Below are 18,362 nucleotides of genomic sequence, written 5' to 3'. Positions count from 1 at the left end.
GCTATGCAAAATGGAAGAAAAATATTAGGGATATGTAGAAAAGATTTATTATTATTATTATTATAATATTTTTATATAACTTTTTTAATAAAACATATTATGTAAATAATATAACACATTCTGAGTGTGAAGTAATTATAAAATATTTTTCTGTGGAAAATGATGCAAAAAATTTCTCTGCATGTCATTAATAAAATAGTTTCGAACCGCACGCTTAAATTTACAACTTAAATTTAGCATTCTGTACTCTCCGCGCGAATATCGCATAAAAATTGAAAGCAGTATAGGAATCATGAAAAAGCCTCGAGAGGTCTAAAAGCACTGAGCGAATTTTATGCGCCATTTCCACCAGAAACTTTTAAATAAACGGGCTTTCCTTCTTGACCCAAAAGCTTTTTTTAGAAATATCAAGTTCCTAATGAAATATTTCTTTCTAGTATGTTTTTATTAAATAGTGTGTTCCTTAAAAAAAATTCTTATTGTATAATTATCAAATAAATGTACATATCAATAAATAATAACATTAAAAGGTATCTTGAAAAATTAGTGAATTAATGCTATAATATTTTTATATAACTCTTTTAACAAAACGTAAATGGTATGTAGTATAATCTGTGATGTAAAATATTTTATTAAGTGCGTGGAATGATATTATATGGAAATCTCTTTACTCGTTTCCAACAGCTATTACATTATTAAAAAGAAATTAGATTAAATATCGATCGATATTTGTAAATGCAACTCCCGATCGTCAACATGCCTCTTAATTATTGCGGTTTAATGCATTTAGAGGATCACATTGCTGGCGGAGCGTTTAAATAGCGCATGTCAAATTCACGTCAGTCACAGTTCGGTACTGTACGATATGCGTCGGATTTCATTAATGTGATGTGTATATATGTGAAATACATTAGTTTCTTTTGATGATAATCGATAAATGTTTGAAAGTAATATATGTTCTAATAAATGTATCTGTGCTGAAACGTGTGTAAATAAATATAGATATCTAATTACATCTAATCTAATATAAGACAGAAGATTGAATGTTATCTACCATTCGTCGGCGACGAAGCAAGTAATAAAAAAATTTATAAAGAGTTTATTTAACGTTTATATGTTCAATTAAAAATTAAATTCAAACTTAAGCTACGTCACAAGTTTCAGACTTGATAATTGCAATCCTCTGAATCATTTGCACGATTGATATATTCAAGATGTTCCTATTATCAGCAAAAAATTATGCTTCACGTAAATTCATATTACAACAAAGAAATGTTTCATGCGTTTCATGAATATTCAACAATCTTAAATATTCAACGCCGGAAAACAGAGCATTATTCATCTCTCGCTAGCTGTCCCAAGCATACATCTATTTTTGCCACTCTAATTCCACTCCAATCGGTCATCTTGATTTACGATATCACAGAAATGAAGAAATTATTCTCGAGAGCCTGAACATTTTGTTATATTCGTTCTTTGTCATCTTATCAACTTCATAACATTTGTCGTTTGTTTAATTTACGGTATCGATCAATTCCGGATTTCGATATTCTGACGCAGGATATCCAATACAAATATGTTCAATTTAATTAATATTTTACATTTGGAAAGAATATAAATTTATAAAATTATAATTTACAGTTCTTTTTCTATGTGCGTAAATTTTATATATGAAATATTCTTCTTTCTCACGTTCTCCCGATAGAATTTATATTCAAAACCGACATTCTTGTTTGCTATGTTACAAAACAATTTGTTTACTTATTGATTAAAAATTAAAAAGCTTCATTTCTGAATTTTATTTTTCTTTTCTTATCATTCTTCTATTGAAAACTTCGAGCAGGTACAAAACTTATCTATTACCAAGTTTTAAATCAATATTCTCGAAGAATGATATAAATTAAATCTACCTGACAATCTACGCTTACTATTTTTCTTATGCCTCTTATAGCTACAATACGTTTGCAATACGTTCGCTTCAAGAGATGACTCTAGATATAGGACAAGCATGTTTATAAATTCACAAAAGGATGGAGGAGAATCAGATTTTTAAATGTATTTTCTAAAATATATATTTTTAATAGATTTATTATAATTATAATTATTTATTATTATTTATTAATAATATTAAATTTTCTAATAAATGACAAACATAAATAGCTTTAACCAATATATTGATTACAACAAGATAGAATCTTTAGAATATACAAAGTTTTTAGAAAATTACAAATTTGAATATACATGATAAATATAGTTAATGGAAACACAAACATTATTCAATGTTTCTTAATAAATAATTAATTTAACAATATTTATAAATGACAAACTGCTATCTTTATTTTTTATCTCTCCAAGATCACGATTGAATATCTTTTGCACAATAATTATCTTTATCAGTTTAAAAAACAAAAATAATTCATCTTTTCTAACTAATTAATTGCACTACATGCCGCATTGCGCGGGAATTAATTAGAGATTGATTGCGACGTGCGAATATTCTTGCGTCCAAGCATGGAAACTCGATAGGAATTTTTAATTTACGATTCGTATAGACAACACAATAAATCTAATATCCACCTACATATCAAAACCTGCTGCGTATGTTGAAATCAATTAACATATTGCGCGTTCACTCTAATGGTATGCGATCGTATGGCACATCCTGTGCCATCGCAATCAGAGTTTAATTAAACATAAAGTAATTTGCTAATTACCTTTCACTCTGCCTATAATTGGCAATATGTCATGGACATCGTGATATTGATGCAGAACAATTCGGAGTTACTCTGCTACTTTTCAAACAGTTCACGTCGTAGCTGATCCGCGTATTGGCTAATTTCAATAATGAGCAACTGCTATTATGCCATTATATTACTATTAATAGAAATTAATTAGTAATATCATAAGTTCAATTATGTTATCATTTATCCTTAATGATTGGCAATACAAAATAACGATTTCAATAGTTACTATATCATTGTATTAGATTTGTCATTATTGTTATATACTAGACATCATATTATTGAACCGCTAAGAAATATGAGATTATTATTATTATTATTATTATTATCGGTGTCGTTGCATTCGACACTGTCCCGTGTCAAAATTGATTATTCAGATCGACAAGTGCAGTTTCGTATCGACGCGGAAATTCGTATAAACCGACATGCGAGTTTTCCGCTTTCCGTGGTTACAATCGACATGACATTAATTTCAACCGAATTGGCGAACACGTGCGCATATATCGAATACGCACGAATTAATTAGCCTTTGCCCCTATAATCGCGATAATGCTTGTCGCCCGATGAGCTCTATAATCTCGCGATAATTCAATCGATTCGACAGAGTCGCATAAGTAACAATTAATCCAACAATTATTATATACGAAACATTGAAAGAAAAAAGGAAATAAATTTATACAAAAAAAACCGGTTTTTTTATTATAAAAATTAATGTTCTTGTTTAAGGTGCATTTTTTATTTAAAGAATGTGAAAGATTAAGGTAAAATATATTAAAGAAATACAATACATATAATTTATCATTTAGAAAAACAACGATAAAACAAATACGGATTAACTTAAATAATGCGATTAACTAAAAAGAAAATGATCTTTTCATATTATTTCGTTTTATTATCATATTTACCCTTTCAATACATTTCAACGAATGTCATTATAATTATAATTATAGAGATAAAAAACCAAATTAGAGATAAAAAACCAAATTACATTTTCCACGTAAAGCAACATTAACGTTTCTTGATAGTACCATGATAATATATCCGGTCTTCGTTACATTTACATCCGAGATTCATCGAAACGCGTAGACTAAAGCTATATTGGTATTATTACATTTGCATATGAATGCAGTCCGCCTTACTATCGAGGATAATTCATCGCAGAGTGGATATATACCATTCAATACCGGTCCCTCGATACGACTATGTTGCGATGATTACCTTGTCGGACACCTCATAATGGAAGCTCAACATCGTTAATGTATATATTTATTGTTTTGACACGATGGAATTCATGACTATAGATAAATTTATGCGGTAAATTATTATTGTAAAATTAAACAAGCAAAAGTAACGAGGAAATAATTGTAATTCACATAATTAAATTACGTAAAAAATTAATTCATTTTAAAAGTTGTTATATATGTTCAAAAGTTAATACATCTAAATTTCGTAATATCACAGGTAATACAGTAATAATATCATTAAATTAATGATGTTAACATTAAAATTTTTATTGTCAATAATTATAATAATTATGATTACTCTAATTATAATATCGATAGCGGCGTCTATGATATTACTAACAGATAATTAATAATTGTATATCCAAAATTAACAGCAATTGTATAAATGTCGCAGAAATATTTGAGGATATACTTATCTCCGACACACATCGTTTGCATTCAATCAGGATTAGATTTGCTCACACATGCAAACAGATGTGGGCTTGGATAGATTCCACGTGTGGTATAGTTTGAATTGTGAACGTCAGGGATTCACGAAATAGCAGAAAGTCCAAAATCGCATACCAGTAGTCCATAACTAGGATTACAGCTGCAAGTTCCATCTATGCACCCGAACTGTTAGTTAGGTCCAATTAGTCGAGGGGTGACGTTGAATCCAGAAATTACAATGCGCTGCAGCTGACAGATGCAAAAGAAGAACTAGTATCATACACTTTCTATTAAAGAAGACTCGTTGCTAAACGCTTGCCAAATAGAACCATAGGAATTGTTTTTGGAAATTAAACAAATTCAAATCAGAGAACATCAAATGATTTATTTCTCTTATATATATAATAACATCTTAATAACATCATTCCCTGTTATTTAAAGTAAATAAATTTAAAATAAATTAAAAATTTTTTTAATTGCATTAAAGATTACGCAAAAAATGTGTGCAGATATATAATGAAGAATTAGAACAAAATTAAATTATATAGATATTTTTAAAAATATACCGAAATAAATTTATTCTGTGTATAATAGTTAGAATAAATTATAGAAATAGAAATTGTAAAGTTTAAACAAACAATTAATTATAGATTGTACAATTAAAAAATATATGCAATTTATTAGTTTATTAAAAAAACAATTTTTGTTACAGAACTTGAAGAATCAAATTATGACGACGAACTTGTGGGTTGAACAGGTGAGCGATAAATTTCTCTCTCTCTCTCTCTCTCTCTCTCTCTCTCTCTCTCTCTCTCTCTCCCCTTTCCCTCCCTCTCCTTCCTCCCTTTTCTCTCTTAAATATTCAATTCATAAATGTTTTATGTCTTTTTCTTACATTTTTTTATGAATATGTAATTGTTTAACTCTTTCTGTTACACAATTCAGGGAATCATTACAGGAAAGGGAATAGCAATCATTACAGAAAATGTGATTTTTTTTTAGGTTTTTGATCGCAAATTTGTTGCCAATCTGAAACGATGATAATTTCAAAATGCAAATTTCAGATTGGCTATTGCAAATACAAACTTACGATCGGCTTGCGACTAAACGTAAAATGGGCTTAACTCTTTCAGTCACGCAATTCAGGGAATGTAGCAATCAATTAGGAAGGATAGTTTCTTAGATTTTTGAGGCCGTTGAATTTGAATCCGGGGTTGAACAAAAAAAGTCAAATCCAAGATGGCGAATTCAAGATAACGTATCAAAAAAATTAATAATTTTTAAACTTATTCTCAAACTAAATTTAATCCCATAAACTTATTCCCATATCCAATACATTAACAACAACAATATATAGTGTTAAAAATGACTGAGTCAATGCAATAATAATTGACCGATTGCAAATCATTAACTTATTGCATAATCACTTTTTTGTAGTTCTGGCCACCATATTAGATCCGCCATTTTGAATTTTAAAAATCTGATGGCGTAATTTGAACGGATTTTAACGACCTCAAAAATTGGAAACAATGATTTGCAATGCAAGTTTATTGTCAAAATCTGCCACAAATAAATTAAATTTGAGAACGTATGCATTTTTTGATATAAATTTGCTTATAACAAATAAAAATTATTAGATAATCATGAAATTAGATAAACATGCCCTGCTTTTTGAAGTTTGAATCTTATTTTATTTGAAAATGCAAAAAATCCATGAGTTTACTCTAAAAACAAAAGATATATGATAAAAAAAGAAGACTAAAAAGGTGTCTCTTAGATAGCCCATTGCGACTGAAAGGATTAAGACACAGAACATAGATCAAAAATCGCAAATGAACCATGTTTCAGATTATAACTTTTTATAAAATACGACAACGAAATATAAAAGACTAATAAGAGTCAGAAAAACTTAAAAAATCTCCATTGTTCGTTTAACATAAGTATAATTAAAAATAGATATAATAAACAAGAACTGTAGAAAGTAAAATACAATTACATGTTTTGACCTTATATTAGGCTCTCTCCAGATGTACAAAAAATTTTTTCTAGCGCACTAAAAATATTATTCAAAAATTAAGAAAGCGACTGTTTCATTATATAATTAGATGAGTATTAAAACAAGACATTAAACTACTACTTAAACTTTAAGTTTTAAATCATAAGAAGTTGACCAATCACAGTCAAAAGTGAGAAGAATAATCGATTATGATTGGTTAATTTCTTACGGCTTAAAACTTAGAGCTTAATCCCGTAAACACAATAGACTAGTAAGCTTTAAGCCTTAAAAAATTTAAGTTTTAAAAAATTGATCAATCACAGTCGATTATTCTTCTCACATCGAATGTGAGAAGAATAATCGACTATGCACAATTTCTTAAGACTTAAGGCTTACTGCTCTACTACTCTATTGTGTTATTTGTGGGGTAATAGGTAATGACTTATTTTATTGTAGAAAGCTCATAATAAGTCATAGACCGCAATACATAGGATAGGCGAAAGTTAAATATTTCTGAATTCCTGTAATTCATTATAATTAAAATATATTAGGTTAGTTTCTAGTTTTACGATCTGCGATCCGTGTTCTACGTCTCTGTAGATTGGAATGATTGCAAACACCGCGTCGCACTCGCAGCGCGTTCGACCTTGACACGCGCCTGACCTTGACACGCGTCACAGTACACAGTGAAAGATTTGTAACGTAATGAAAAATGTAAGTTGGAAAATGAAGACTGTATCTTAATATAATATATATTAGAGATCCTTTAATCAGAGTCGCGACACGAAACGATTTGAGCCGACTTTTGCATACAGGATAATACTTTTAATAAAATCGATAACAGAGAGAGAAATATATTAATACCTCTGTCTAGGCGGCATTAAGATAGACAGAGATATTAATATATTTTTCTCTCTCTCTCTCTCTGTACTGGTCGCCTAAATCTCTCGTACTTCATGAATATTTTATATTATTAATACAGGCAACATTTAAAAACAATAATATAAAATACATGAAAAATGAGTAATATAGATAAAAATATAGCCTATGTATTTTATGGAAGTCAAAAAGTATCGAATAAAAATATTTAAAAATATAAGATTAAAAAGAAATCATTAACTGATAGTTAATAATTAATTAATACATAATTTTAATAATTTATTGAAAAAGATTAAATATTTTATAACTATTAAATAACAATAATGAAAAGACTAATAACGTTAAAATAAAATTAGCTCAAATATGTTTTTGCGCTTGACATTTATATCGATTATTAGTTTTATTATTGTCAATTATCAGTCTTATCCTGTGTTATGGTATGGTTTAGGAAACTTATGAAAAGACAGAAGCAGACAAGCGAAATGTACCGCCTACTACTGCGAGTTCCGATTGGCTTCCGCTTTTCCACTTTTCGTTTTTCCAATCAAGGTACGAACCCGGTTTTAGCGGTATTTTAAAGAATCACATCTGATATTAATCAACTTATGTAACGAATGATAACGTGATCATCTAATTTTATTATAAATTTTTGTATTTTTATTTAAAAAAAATTATTGTAGAATATTTTACATTCACTGTATATACATATTTGCAACTATATTTGTAAAGATTAAATCAATATTTTCATCAATAATTTTATTTTGACGTTATTAGTCTTTTCATTATTGTTATTTAATAGTTATAAAATATTTAATCTTTTTCAATAAATCATTAAAATTATGTATATTTAATAGTTATAAAATATTTAATCTTTTTCAATAAATCATTAAAATTATGTATTAATTAATTATTTGCTATCAGTTAATGATTTCTTTTATTAACCTTATACTTTTAAATATTTTTATTCGATACTTTTAAAGGAAATAAAAAATATCTATAAATATGATTTAGATAGGTAGTTATTTAAATCATATCTTTTACTGCATGTGTATTACGAAAAGATTTATAACAAATTAATTTGTTATTAATGGAAAGTTAAACATGTAATGAGCGTTCGAAATCTCAAATTATAATTTCTAATGTTTGTTTGCATACAAAACAGTGCCAAATGGAAAATATAATAACAGTAAAAAATTAAGTAATATGCATTCGATAATTCTCTCCTATTTTTGTTTTGAACTAAAAATTGAAGCAGTAGGATAAGAAAATGTTTAGTTATTGTTTCAAACCCGAATATATTAATAATAATGACTTTTTCAATGATGTTTATGAACTTAAATATATTTCATATTGTGTTTTATTAAATTCTTCAAAATAAATTATCATGCTTATGTATTATTTCACAAACTCATTAGCATCGATAAAGATACTAATTAATTTCTCTTAAGTGTGTTATAAGTATTTTATTATACATATACAAGGTGATCCGAAATTCCTTCATTCGGAATACAGGACATGACTCTTTATGCTAAAAGAAACCACTTTTTCCTGTAGTAAAATTAGATTTAATAAATAATTTTTGCGTTTATTCATATAACTTCAATTTATTATCCTGCAAAAGTTACATTTGTCAGACGCAATTTTGCAAAGGAAAAAATTGTTTCTTTTAGCATAAAGTACCATATTCTGTACTCCGAATGCAGGAATTTCGGATCACTCTATAAACATTTCTGCTGAATTTATATAATCTTTAATGCAATTAAGATTATTAAGCTTTAGTTTTAATTTATTGTAATTTTCATGTTAAAATATTATTAAATAAAATTTTTGAGTAACTGTTAAATTTTACTAATAATTATACTTATTAATAAAATCATGGATAAAAAATTCTGTACTAAATTCTATTGTAATTATGGAATCTGAAGTAAGTTTATGTATGCAAGTACAATTATAAACGTAACTTAATTTTAAAAAATTATAATTTAAAAGTTATTGTGATCTTTATATTTAAAAAATTTTTAATTTTAATTAATCTTGAAAATATAATTTAAATAATTTCAAGAATATCAAAGAAATGTTAGATGATCATGATAGGTTTTATATATATAAATAATTATCCTTGCTAAAGCAATTAATATTTTTCTATAAGAATTAACATCTAAACATTTCTGAGACTCATAAATGACGATATTTTTAAAACTTTACGCATCGCTTTATCGAAGAAACATACTCGTTATGCTAATTGAAGAATTAATTATTTTTCAATTATGCGCTATATTGTTTGATTTCTTTTCTTTCATCCTATCTAATATTCTATAAAGAGCTACAACATCACGCAAATGCATTAATAGCTATAAAATATAATACAAGTAATTTGCAGTTATTGTGCCCTTTGTTTAGGCGAAGCAACGAAACAATCGTTGTTTCCCAAACATGAATATCGGTTACTTCATTAATTTTCTCTTTTTAATGTTTTAATGTTTGTAATGGCCCAATTATACTAAATAAATTACGCTTTTTACAATTTTTGTATGAATATGTAATTGTTAAGATATGAAACATTGGAATCTCTAATATTGTTATATAATTTTAATACAGACTGATTTAAATCATATACTCGCTAATTCTTTCTTATTTTTATCAAATCTCGCGTATTGTCGCAGTTCGGAAAAAGAATGACTTCTCTTAAAATACTTTACGCGCGATTAAATGTTAATAAATAATACATTCCGCGAGTATATCACTTAAATTAGTCTGTATTAAAATTATAACAATATTAGAGATTCCAATGTTTCATATCTTAATTTTTTTCAGTCATAGTGTCTAAAGAACATCTTTTTGGTCTCCTTTTCTTATCATATCTTTTGTTTTTAGAGTAAACTTATGGGTTTTTTTGCATTTTCAGATAAAATAAAATTCAAACTTCAAAAAGCAGGACATGTTTTATGATTATCTAATAATTTTTATTTGTTATAAACAAATTTATGTTTTTCTAAATTTAATTCATTTATGGCAGATTTTGCATTGAATAAACATGCATTGCAAATTATTGTTTCCAATGTTTTTGAGGTCGCTGAATTCAATCCGTCATCAGATTTTTAAAATTCAAAATGACAGATCTAATATGGCGATCAGAACTACAAAAAAGTGATTATTTTTGCAATCAGTCAATTACTATTGCATTGAATCAATCATTTTTAACACTATATATTATTGTTGTTAATGTATTGGGTACGAGAATAAGTTTATGGGATTAAATTTAGTTTGGGAATAAGTTTAAAAATTATTAATTTTTTGATATGCCATCTTGGATTTGATTTTTTTTTGTAATTCAACCCCGGATTCAAATTCAACCTCAAAAATCTAAGAAACTATCCTTCCTAATGATTGCTACATTCCCTGAATTGCGTGACTGAAAGAGTTAAGCCCATTTTACGTTTAGTCGCAAGCCGATCGTAAGTTTGTATTTGCAATAGCCAATCTGAAACTTGCATTTTGAAATTATCGTTTCAGATTGGCAACAAATTTGCGATTGGTTTGCGTCTATGTAGAATGAGCTTTATATAGATCGGACTTAAGACCATTGCATAAAAAAAATCGTAGTTATGGTATAATCGTAAGTCCATAAAAAGCAATAAATTTATTGGTTGTTTCGTCGGAGCCAAATATTATCGCGCCCTCTACGCAAAAGCATCACGAGTGAAACTCATCATAACCTCAAAGCCATGATCATAGACACAAGTTTTCATCCCGTCGAAAGATTGCGATTAATGCCTTATCCTTACGATCAACCAATCGGAAGATGGTCACGTGATTTATTGCTTGCCTTAATAACCAATCAATTTATCTCTTTTTACGATTACGACTAATGCTTTTACATGCAATGGCTTTTACAGCGCGTAAGCTGCGTGTATGTATGTACATAAACAAAAGATACATGTGTTCTCACGAGTATCATTTCATCCTTCTTGTCTTCAAATATTAATCAAAGATGAAGTAATACACGCGAGCATTGCAGACGTTAAGTGGAACGCACCTAAAGTCATTGTATACATTACTCCTAAGCGAACTGGTAATTATATTTACACGGGTTGATTTATGATTACATCGATGTTATGAAACTTGTCATTTACAGTTATTCCATTCTTCAGAGGAATAGCAATGATTGGCTAATTTCATAACGTCAGTGTTATAACTTCGATCGAGTAAATCGAGCCGTGTAAATGTAGTTAATGATGCGTTTTATTACGTCTGACATTATCTCTTGAGATGGAATGGAGGCACCGTCTCAGGATATCAAACATGATATCAAATATGATCGTCTTTTATACTGATAATAGCACTCGATTCAAAAAACGGGAATTTCAGATTATTATTAATATTTGTACTTTCGATCAATAATGATTTCGTCAACGACGCTTACATTAAGATATACGATATATTATTTCAAATTTTCTTTCAATTTGTACTTGATTAATTATCTGTTACTTCGAATCGGAAGCTAGTACGAAATGATACACGATCTATGTGATTTAAGTAACGAAATGCCGCGTGTACTGATTTATTAGATAATAATAAATACGAAAAGAATTATAAAGAACAAAGTACACTTATATTTCAAAATATACTCTCTAAATCTGAATTCTGGATATTCACTGATTTTCCATTGGTATCAGAAGACATAGTAATATCGCGCTAAGCACGTGCAGCAAGTGTTAGTATATTTTTACACGAACCATCGAGATTTTCCAGACCGCGCTTATGAAATCTCAATAAAAGACTGAACCGATTAAGTTTTAAGTAGGTTTAATCGATAGCTTCTACCCGAAATATATAATGAAAGTGCCTTTTTTTTTTCTCTATGTGTCCTACATCGGAGATATTGCGATGCAAATTTGTGTGCGACTTTCGCAATTTCGTTTTAAGAAACGTCATTATTATCGGACATTCTGCGCATTCCTTTTGTGTCCTTTTAACATTTTTTGCATAAAGAATGCTAGCGATACATGATCAGCGAGCGTTGCGATTTGTTACACTAGTGTCTCGGACGCGTCAAATCCAATATACATTGTCTGTCAAGAGTACTTCAAACTACTAATGTTTTCATAAGTTTGAATATTTCTAAAAGGTATGATATCTTATTCAAATCATATAAAATTATTTAATTCTAATGGGAACAAAGAAGTGGTTTTCTTACATGATGAGAATGTTGAGATTTGAACGAATATTACATGAATAATCGAGCAATTATTAAGTAATAGGATTGCTATATAAATTCATTAATAACAATTATATCGCGTTACTAAATGTTTAAATTATCTTGGATTAATTTAATGTTATTTAATACAACTAAATACGTGACTGCCAATTATGACGAAAATTAGATGTTTAAAGATGTTTAATACATCGATATGTATTTTAAATATAATTATCTCAGATTGCGCGCTAATTGCTTTTGGACTTGTAATTCAACTAATCTGAGATGCTAATAAAAATCCCCATTAATTAAAACCCATAAAAACTTGAAAAATATTACCTAGCTGGAAATCGAATTTACATTTCGTATACCACGCTAGCGTCCTCAAAGGTCAGCATTCTCAGATAAAAATATTTTTCGCAATAGTTCTTTACAAATTTTAATTTGGGGAGGATTATTAGTATCTCAGATTGTAAGTTCCAACATAATCGGGGTGTAGAGGAGAATAGGCATGAAAGAATCATTTTTTTCAAAATATGAAAAAATACTTAATCTGGTATTAAGCAAATATAATCGCTTTCTTACTTACTCATTTATCTATAAGATCCATTTAATAAAAAATATAAAAAATATTTCAGTCATTAACAGAGATTTAATCACTATTTTTCATCAACAAGAAATTCAACTTTTTCAAAATGATGTAGTTTTGAAAAAGCTATTACTTATTTTGAAAGAATCAAGTACTAAATTATATAAATTTTAATACAAATAAAACCAAAATCCTTTAACAAATATTATTTTTTTTAGAAAATTAATAAATGTGTGAAAAATGGAAAATATAATATTTTTAATTAAGAACATTTATCACAAAAGGAATGAAAATTCTTCTTCTTTTCTTATTACCACATGAAGTATGAGCCCACAGAATAGAGAATACAATTTGCACTGATATCAGTCTTCATTACTTCGAAATAATCTATTAAACATGATAGATGATTGAAAAAAGTGAAATATAGAAGTTGAGTCGGTAAAATGCTTCAATATATCTTAACCTAGCAGCAACATAACCTATCAGAATGCTGTTTTATAAAAGAACAGAAATCTATTTACTTACAATAAATATATAATATACAGGGATGCTCTTCAAAGAAGGAGATTGCATCTGAAGACAATCTTATATAGAAATATTCTGATAGGATCATATATTGATGCCACGCGACGATATATTATTGACACCAAATGAATGAAAATGGACTGATCATTAGTACGATATACTTCAAAAAAGTACTGACGTACTAAAATTGCCTGAATTATATAAAAAAATAGAAAATTCTTTTTCCAATTGTACTGAAAAGAACATCCCTGGATATGCAATGAAAGAGTCAGACAAAGCAATAATAGAACTGACTTTTTCATAGCTCTTAATATCGGCTCTTTTAGAACATCATGCGTAAAAAATTTAATCACAGAATATCTGATAAACCAAAATAAACAAAGTATTTGTAATTACATTTTTAATTACATTAATGTTATAATATTCGATAAAAAGATACTTTCTAAAAGCAAATTGCAAATAAATGAAAAAAATTTGGAAATTTAACTCAAAAAACGTACTTTTTATATCAATAATTTTGCATTTCTCGTTACGGCAACACCATTTTGACAATGACTGTCAAATGTTTATGGATGACGTAGATTTAATACTGTTATCAAATAAAAATATTTTTAAATTTTTGGTGTTCAATTAGTTGAAATACGAAATGGCTTTCTCAAAACATATTTCTTTTATGCCTACTTTTTCTTAATCAAAGTTCTGAGATAAATGTGTCTATATAAAAATATTAATTACCCTATTTAATTAATTGCTAACTACGACGCTCTCTATTTAGTTAATTATTTATATAAGCAGTTCTGTTTCAAATATTAATATTTGAAACTTTTATAAGCGTGTTCAATAACGCTAAGGATATTAAGTATTTTAGAAAATAAAATAATGTATTGCAAAAACATCAGTCTGTCGCGACTGATGTGATAGAAACTTTAAATGATTTTTTTGAAAGACAGTATTGAGATAAATCGATCAAGTCATTATAGTATACACGTATCCGGCAAATGTTTATTGTTACTTTCCAACATAGCAACCTTATTATTTAATAACTATCTAATTACTGATAAAATATTCGATCAAATTTCAACATTCTCATGTATATAAGGAAATCACATCTTCGTTCAAATTAAATAATTTTAAAATTCAATAAAGAATAACGATTCAACTAATTAAATAAATTAATAATATAATATAGGGCTATGAAGACCACTTGAGTTACTGTGAGTAAAAATATTTATATCAACAATATAAATTGTGTACAGACGTTTCAATCCCTACGAGGGTTGTTTTCAATGTTAAATAATAATTTTAAAAAGTTATCGGTAACTACGCAAAATGTTCACAAATTAAAATATAAAAAAAGCGCTGTGTTGTACTCACATATTGACAAAAATTATTACAGGAAACAGCCTAGATACAAGCAGTTTCACATCGGAACTTAATGTTAGTCGAATTCAGAAGTCGCATTAATAATCGCAAGAGGTCAATGTGCCAAAGATTTTATATAAAAAGATAAGATTAATTTGTAACTGTCAATAAAATCAGTAAAATTAAAATACAAATTTACTTATTTTAAAAAAAGGAAAGAATAAATCGTCAAATATAGATGTGCTGCCTAAATGAAGAACCGTAGGTAAACAGTAAAAAGAATGCTGAAACAAAAAATTGTTATACCGCCAAAATAAAACTTTAGATGACTTATATCAGTAAAATCAAATACAAAATTATTTATTTAACGAAAATTAATAAAGGAAGCGTCAAATATATGCACAGCGCAAATAAAACGTCATTATACCGTAAAAAGAATTTAAGTAATATATATAAAAAAGAATGTCAAATATGGATAAACTTCTCGAATAAAAAATTGTAGTATTAAATTTAAAAAATTTAAATAGCATGTATTGTATAAAAAATTTGATATCAAAAATTAGCACCAAATTATAATTTCATAAAAATAGCATTTTCCAAGTGACACGTATATCATTTGTATAAAAGATCAATAACTGACGCCAAGTTTAATTCCAAGAAGAATGTATTTTCAAAAATGATATGAAGCACTAATTGTATAAAAGTACTTCCAAAAAATCCTAAGATTTCGTAAGACTTAATTAAAAAAATAGAACTCAAGTATATATATCTATACAAAATTTTTCCTATTCCATGCCAAGTGTGATAGTAACTACATATTTAATCTTCCTTTAAGATGTTATATCACAAAATTGTGTTATCTTATTCAACCCAAGAGTTATTATAAAGAATTAATGTTTCATTTCTATTTTCTAGGGCTATTACGACTAAACTTTTATGTAATTAGAAATAAAGTAACGATAAAAGTAATTAGTGAAATTGTTACCGTTACCCCAAAAATATAATTGCATTACTTAGAAGAAAATGTAAAGTCCATTCGCTATTGAAAAGATAAAGGACATAACAATACAAAATAAAAAACTTTTAATGAAATTAAAAATACTTCATGCAAAAAACTTGGCACTGCCAAAAATCAAATTAGGAAAATAGGGAAAACCATCGTGAGTTAAAATAATTATACACTATTCACATACACGCACACACGCACACACACACATACACACACACACACACACACACACGCGCGCGCACACACGCACACACACGCACGCACGCACACACATGCACGTGCATATGCACATGCACGCTCAAGGGACACTAGTATAGTGTCCCTTGATAACCATAGAGTATATAAATACTATAAGATGCAAGTAAATTATACTATACACGATTTCAATTATGTATAAAAAATTAGGCATTTGTGTACGTAGAAATGAGTTATTTACTCGTGCGAATTAATATTAGATATATGTACAGATTAAGATTTAATTTATTTGATATTTAATTAATTAATTAATTTAATTTGTTTGCGCATAAAATACAGAGCTGTACTCCTGTAATCTTCGTACGAAAGAGTATAATTTGTTTTTATTCACAATGAGTTAAATAACGGATCTGTAAGAAATATCCAGGATTGGCAAATAATATTAGGTGTACAACTTTGCTTCCGTCGTTTTTTTCCGAAATTCGAGGCTTTATTGTAAAAAACTGGTTATACATTTATGATTCAAAGTATTGTCCATCGCTGGCCACTACTTTCTCCCATCTTTCGGGTAGCGTACGAATCCCGCGTCGAAAAAACTGGTCATCTTTTGAGGCTATCCACGAATCGATCCAATTTTTTACTTCTTCATAAGACCGGAAGTGCTGGTCAGCCAGGCCGTGTGCCATTGATCGAAACAAGTGATAGTCAGAGGGAGCAACGTCTGGAGAATACGGCGGGTGGGGTAGGACTTCCCATTTCAACGTTTCCAAGTATGTCTTGACCACTTTCGCAACATGGGGTCGAGCATTGTCATGCTGCAAAATCACTTTATCGTGTCTCTCGTTGTATTGCGGCCGTTTGTCTTTCAATGCTCGGCTCAAACGCATCAATTGCGTTCGATACCGATCGCCTGTGATTGTTTCAGTCGGTTTTAACAGTTCATAATACACTACGCCGAGCTGGTCCCACCAAATACAGAGCATGACCTTGGAGCCGTAAATATTCGGTTTGGCCATCGACGTGGAAGCATGGCCGGGAACTCCCCATGATTTTCTGCGCTTGGGATTATCGTAATGAACCCATTTTTCGTGCCCAATCACACAATGCGATACAGAAATCCCTTCCGTCTTTGCCTTTCAAGCAGCTGTTCACAAGCAAACAAACGCCGTTCAACATCTCTCGGCTTCAATTCGTACGGCACCCAATTTTCTTGCTTCTGAATCATTCCCATGGCTTTGAGGCGTTTTTAAATGGCTTGTTGAGTCACTCCCAATGATGGTGCCAATTCTTCTTGATTTTGACACGAGTCTTGCTCAAGTAATGCCTCCAATTCTGCATCTTCGAAAACCTTCTCTTTTCCACCGCTATGCCGGTCTTCGACGTCAAAATCACCGTTCTTGAAGCGTTGAAATCACTCACGACACGTTCTTTCATTAATAGCGGCCTCACCATAAGTATTTGAGAGCATTCGATGAGCCTCAGCCGCAGATTTCTTCATATTGAAGCCAAAAATTAAAATCTCCCGCAAATGACGAGACTCGTAAACTGACATTTTCAATCGAGAATAACTTTATGATGCAGACACAAATCGATTAATGTTTCTATGGGATTATGTTGACAGATGCCCAAGTTTATTGTATGATCTATGATCTATTTATTTCGACCACCACTTACCACTAAAGCCATCTATAGGAAAACGGCGGAAACGAAGTTGTACACATAATATGTTATTTGTATCGTTACTTTTTTCAATAACGAATAAATAATGATTTTACATTTTCTTCTGAGTAATGCAATTACATTTTTGGGATAACGGTAACGATTTCATTAGTTATTTTTATCGTTACTCTATTTCTACGTAAAAGTCGTAACTATAGCTCTAGAAAACAGAAATGAAACATTAACGATCTGATTGGCTGTCTAAATCACGCGATTACATCTTTTTTTCATTGTATTCACACGTATATGTATGTAATGCAGATTACAAACATTACTATGTTTTTATCATAATATAATTTTACTTTTAGAGTATTCGATGAGTCATTCGTATTGTTTCTTTTTTTCGAAATACTGCATCGGGCTAAATAATTCTTTCTATTCCTTTTTTTTAAATATACAATTTCATAAATGTTTTTTAAAAATGGAAATATATATATATATATATAAGAAAATATAAAATATACAGACGTTTCAACC

At 28.8% G+C, this 18,362-nt stretch overlaps 1 protein-coding gene across 1 annotated transcript in view; it reads left to right on the top strand.

Moving 5' to 3' along the window:
- LOC108685264 (acetylcholine receptor subunit alpha-like) overlaps positions 1–18,362 on the top strand; it is a 333,770-nt gene that overhangs the window by 139,951 nt on the left and 175,457 nt on the right. Inside the window, exon 3 of the mRNA XM_018189965.1 lies at positions 5,127–5,171. Within this exon, the coding sequence (XP_018045454.1) occupies positions 5,127–5,171 (45 nt within the window). The remainder of the gene's footprint in view (positions 1–5,126; positions 5,172–18,362) is intronic.

This window comes from Atta colombica, unplaced genomic scaffold (assembly GCF_001594045.1).
Source record: "Atta colombica isolate Treedump-2 unplaced genomic scaffold, Acol1.0 scaffold15, whole genome shotgun sequence".
Classification (NCBI taxonomy): domain Eukaryota; kingdom Metazoa; phylum Arthropoda; class Insecta; order Hymenoptera; family Formicidae; genus Atta; species Atta colombica.
Note: the sequence above shows the minus strand (reverse complement) of the source record. Positions and strands in the feature narration are given on the sequence as shown.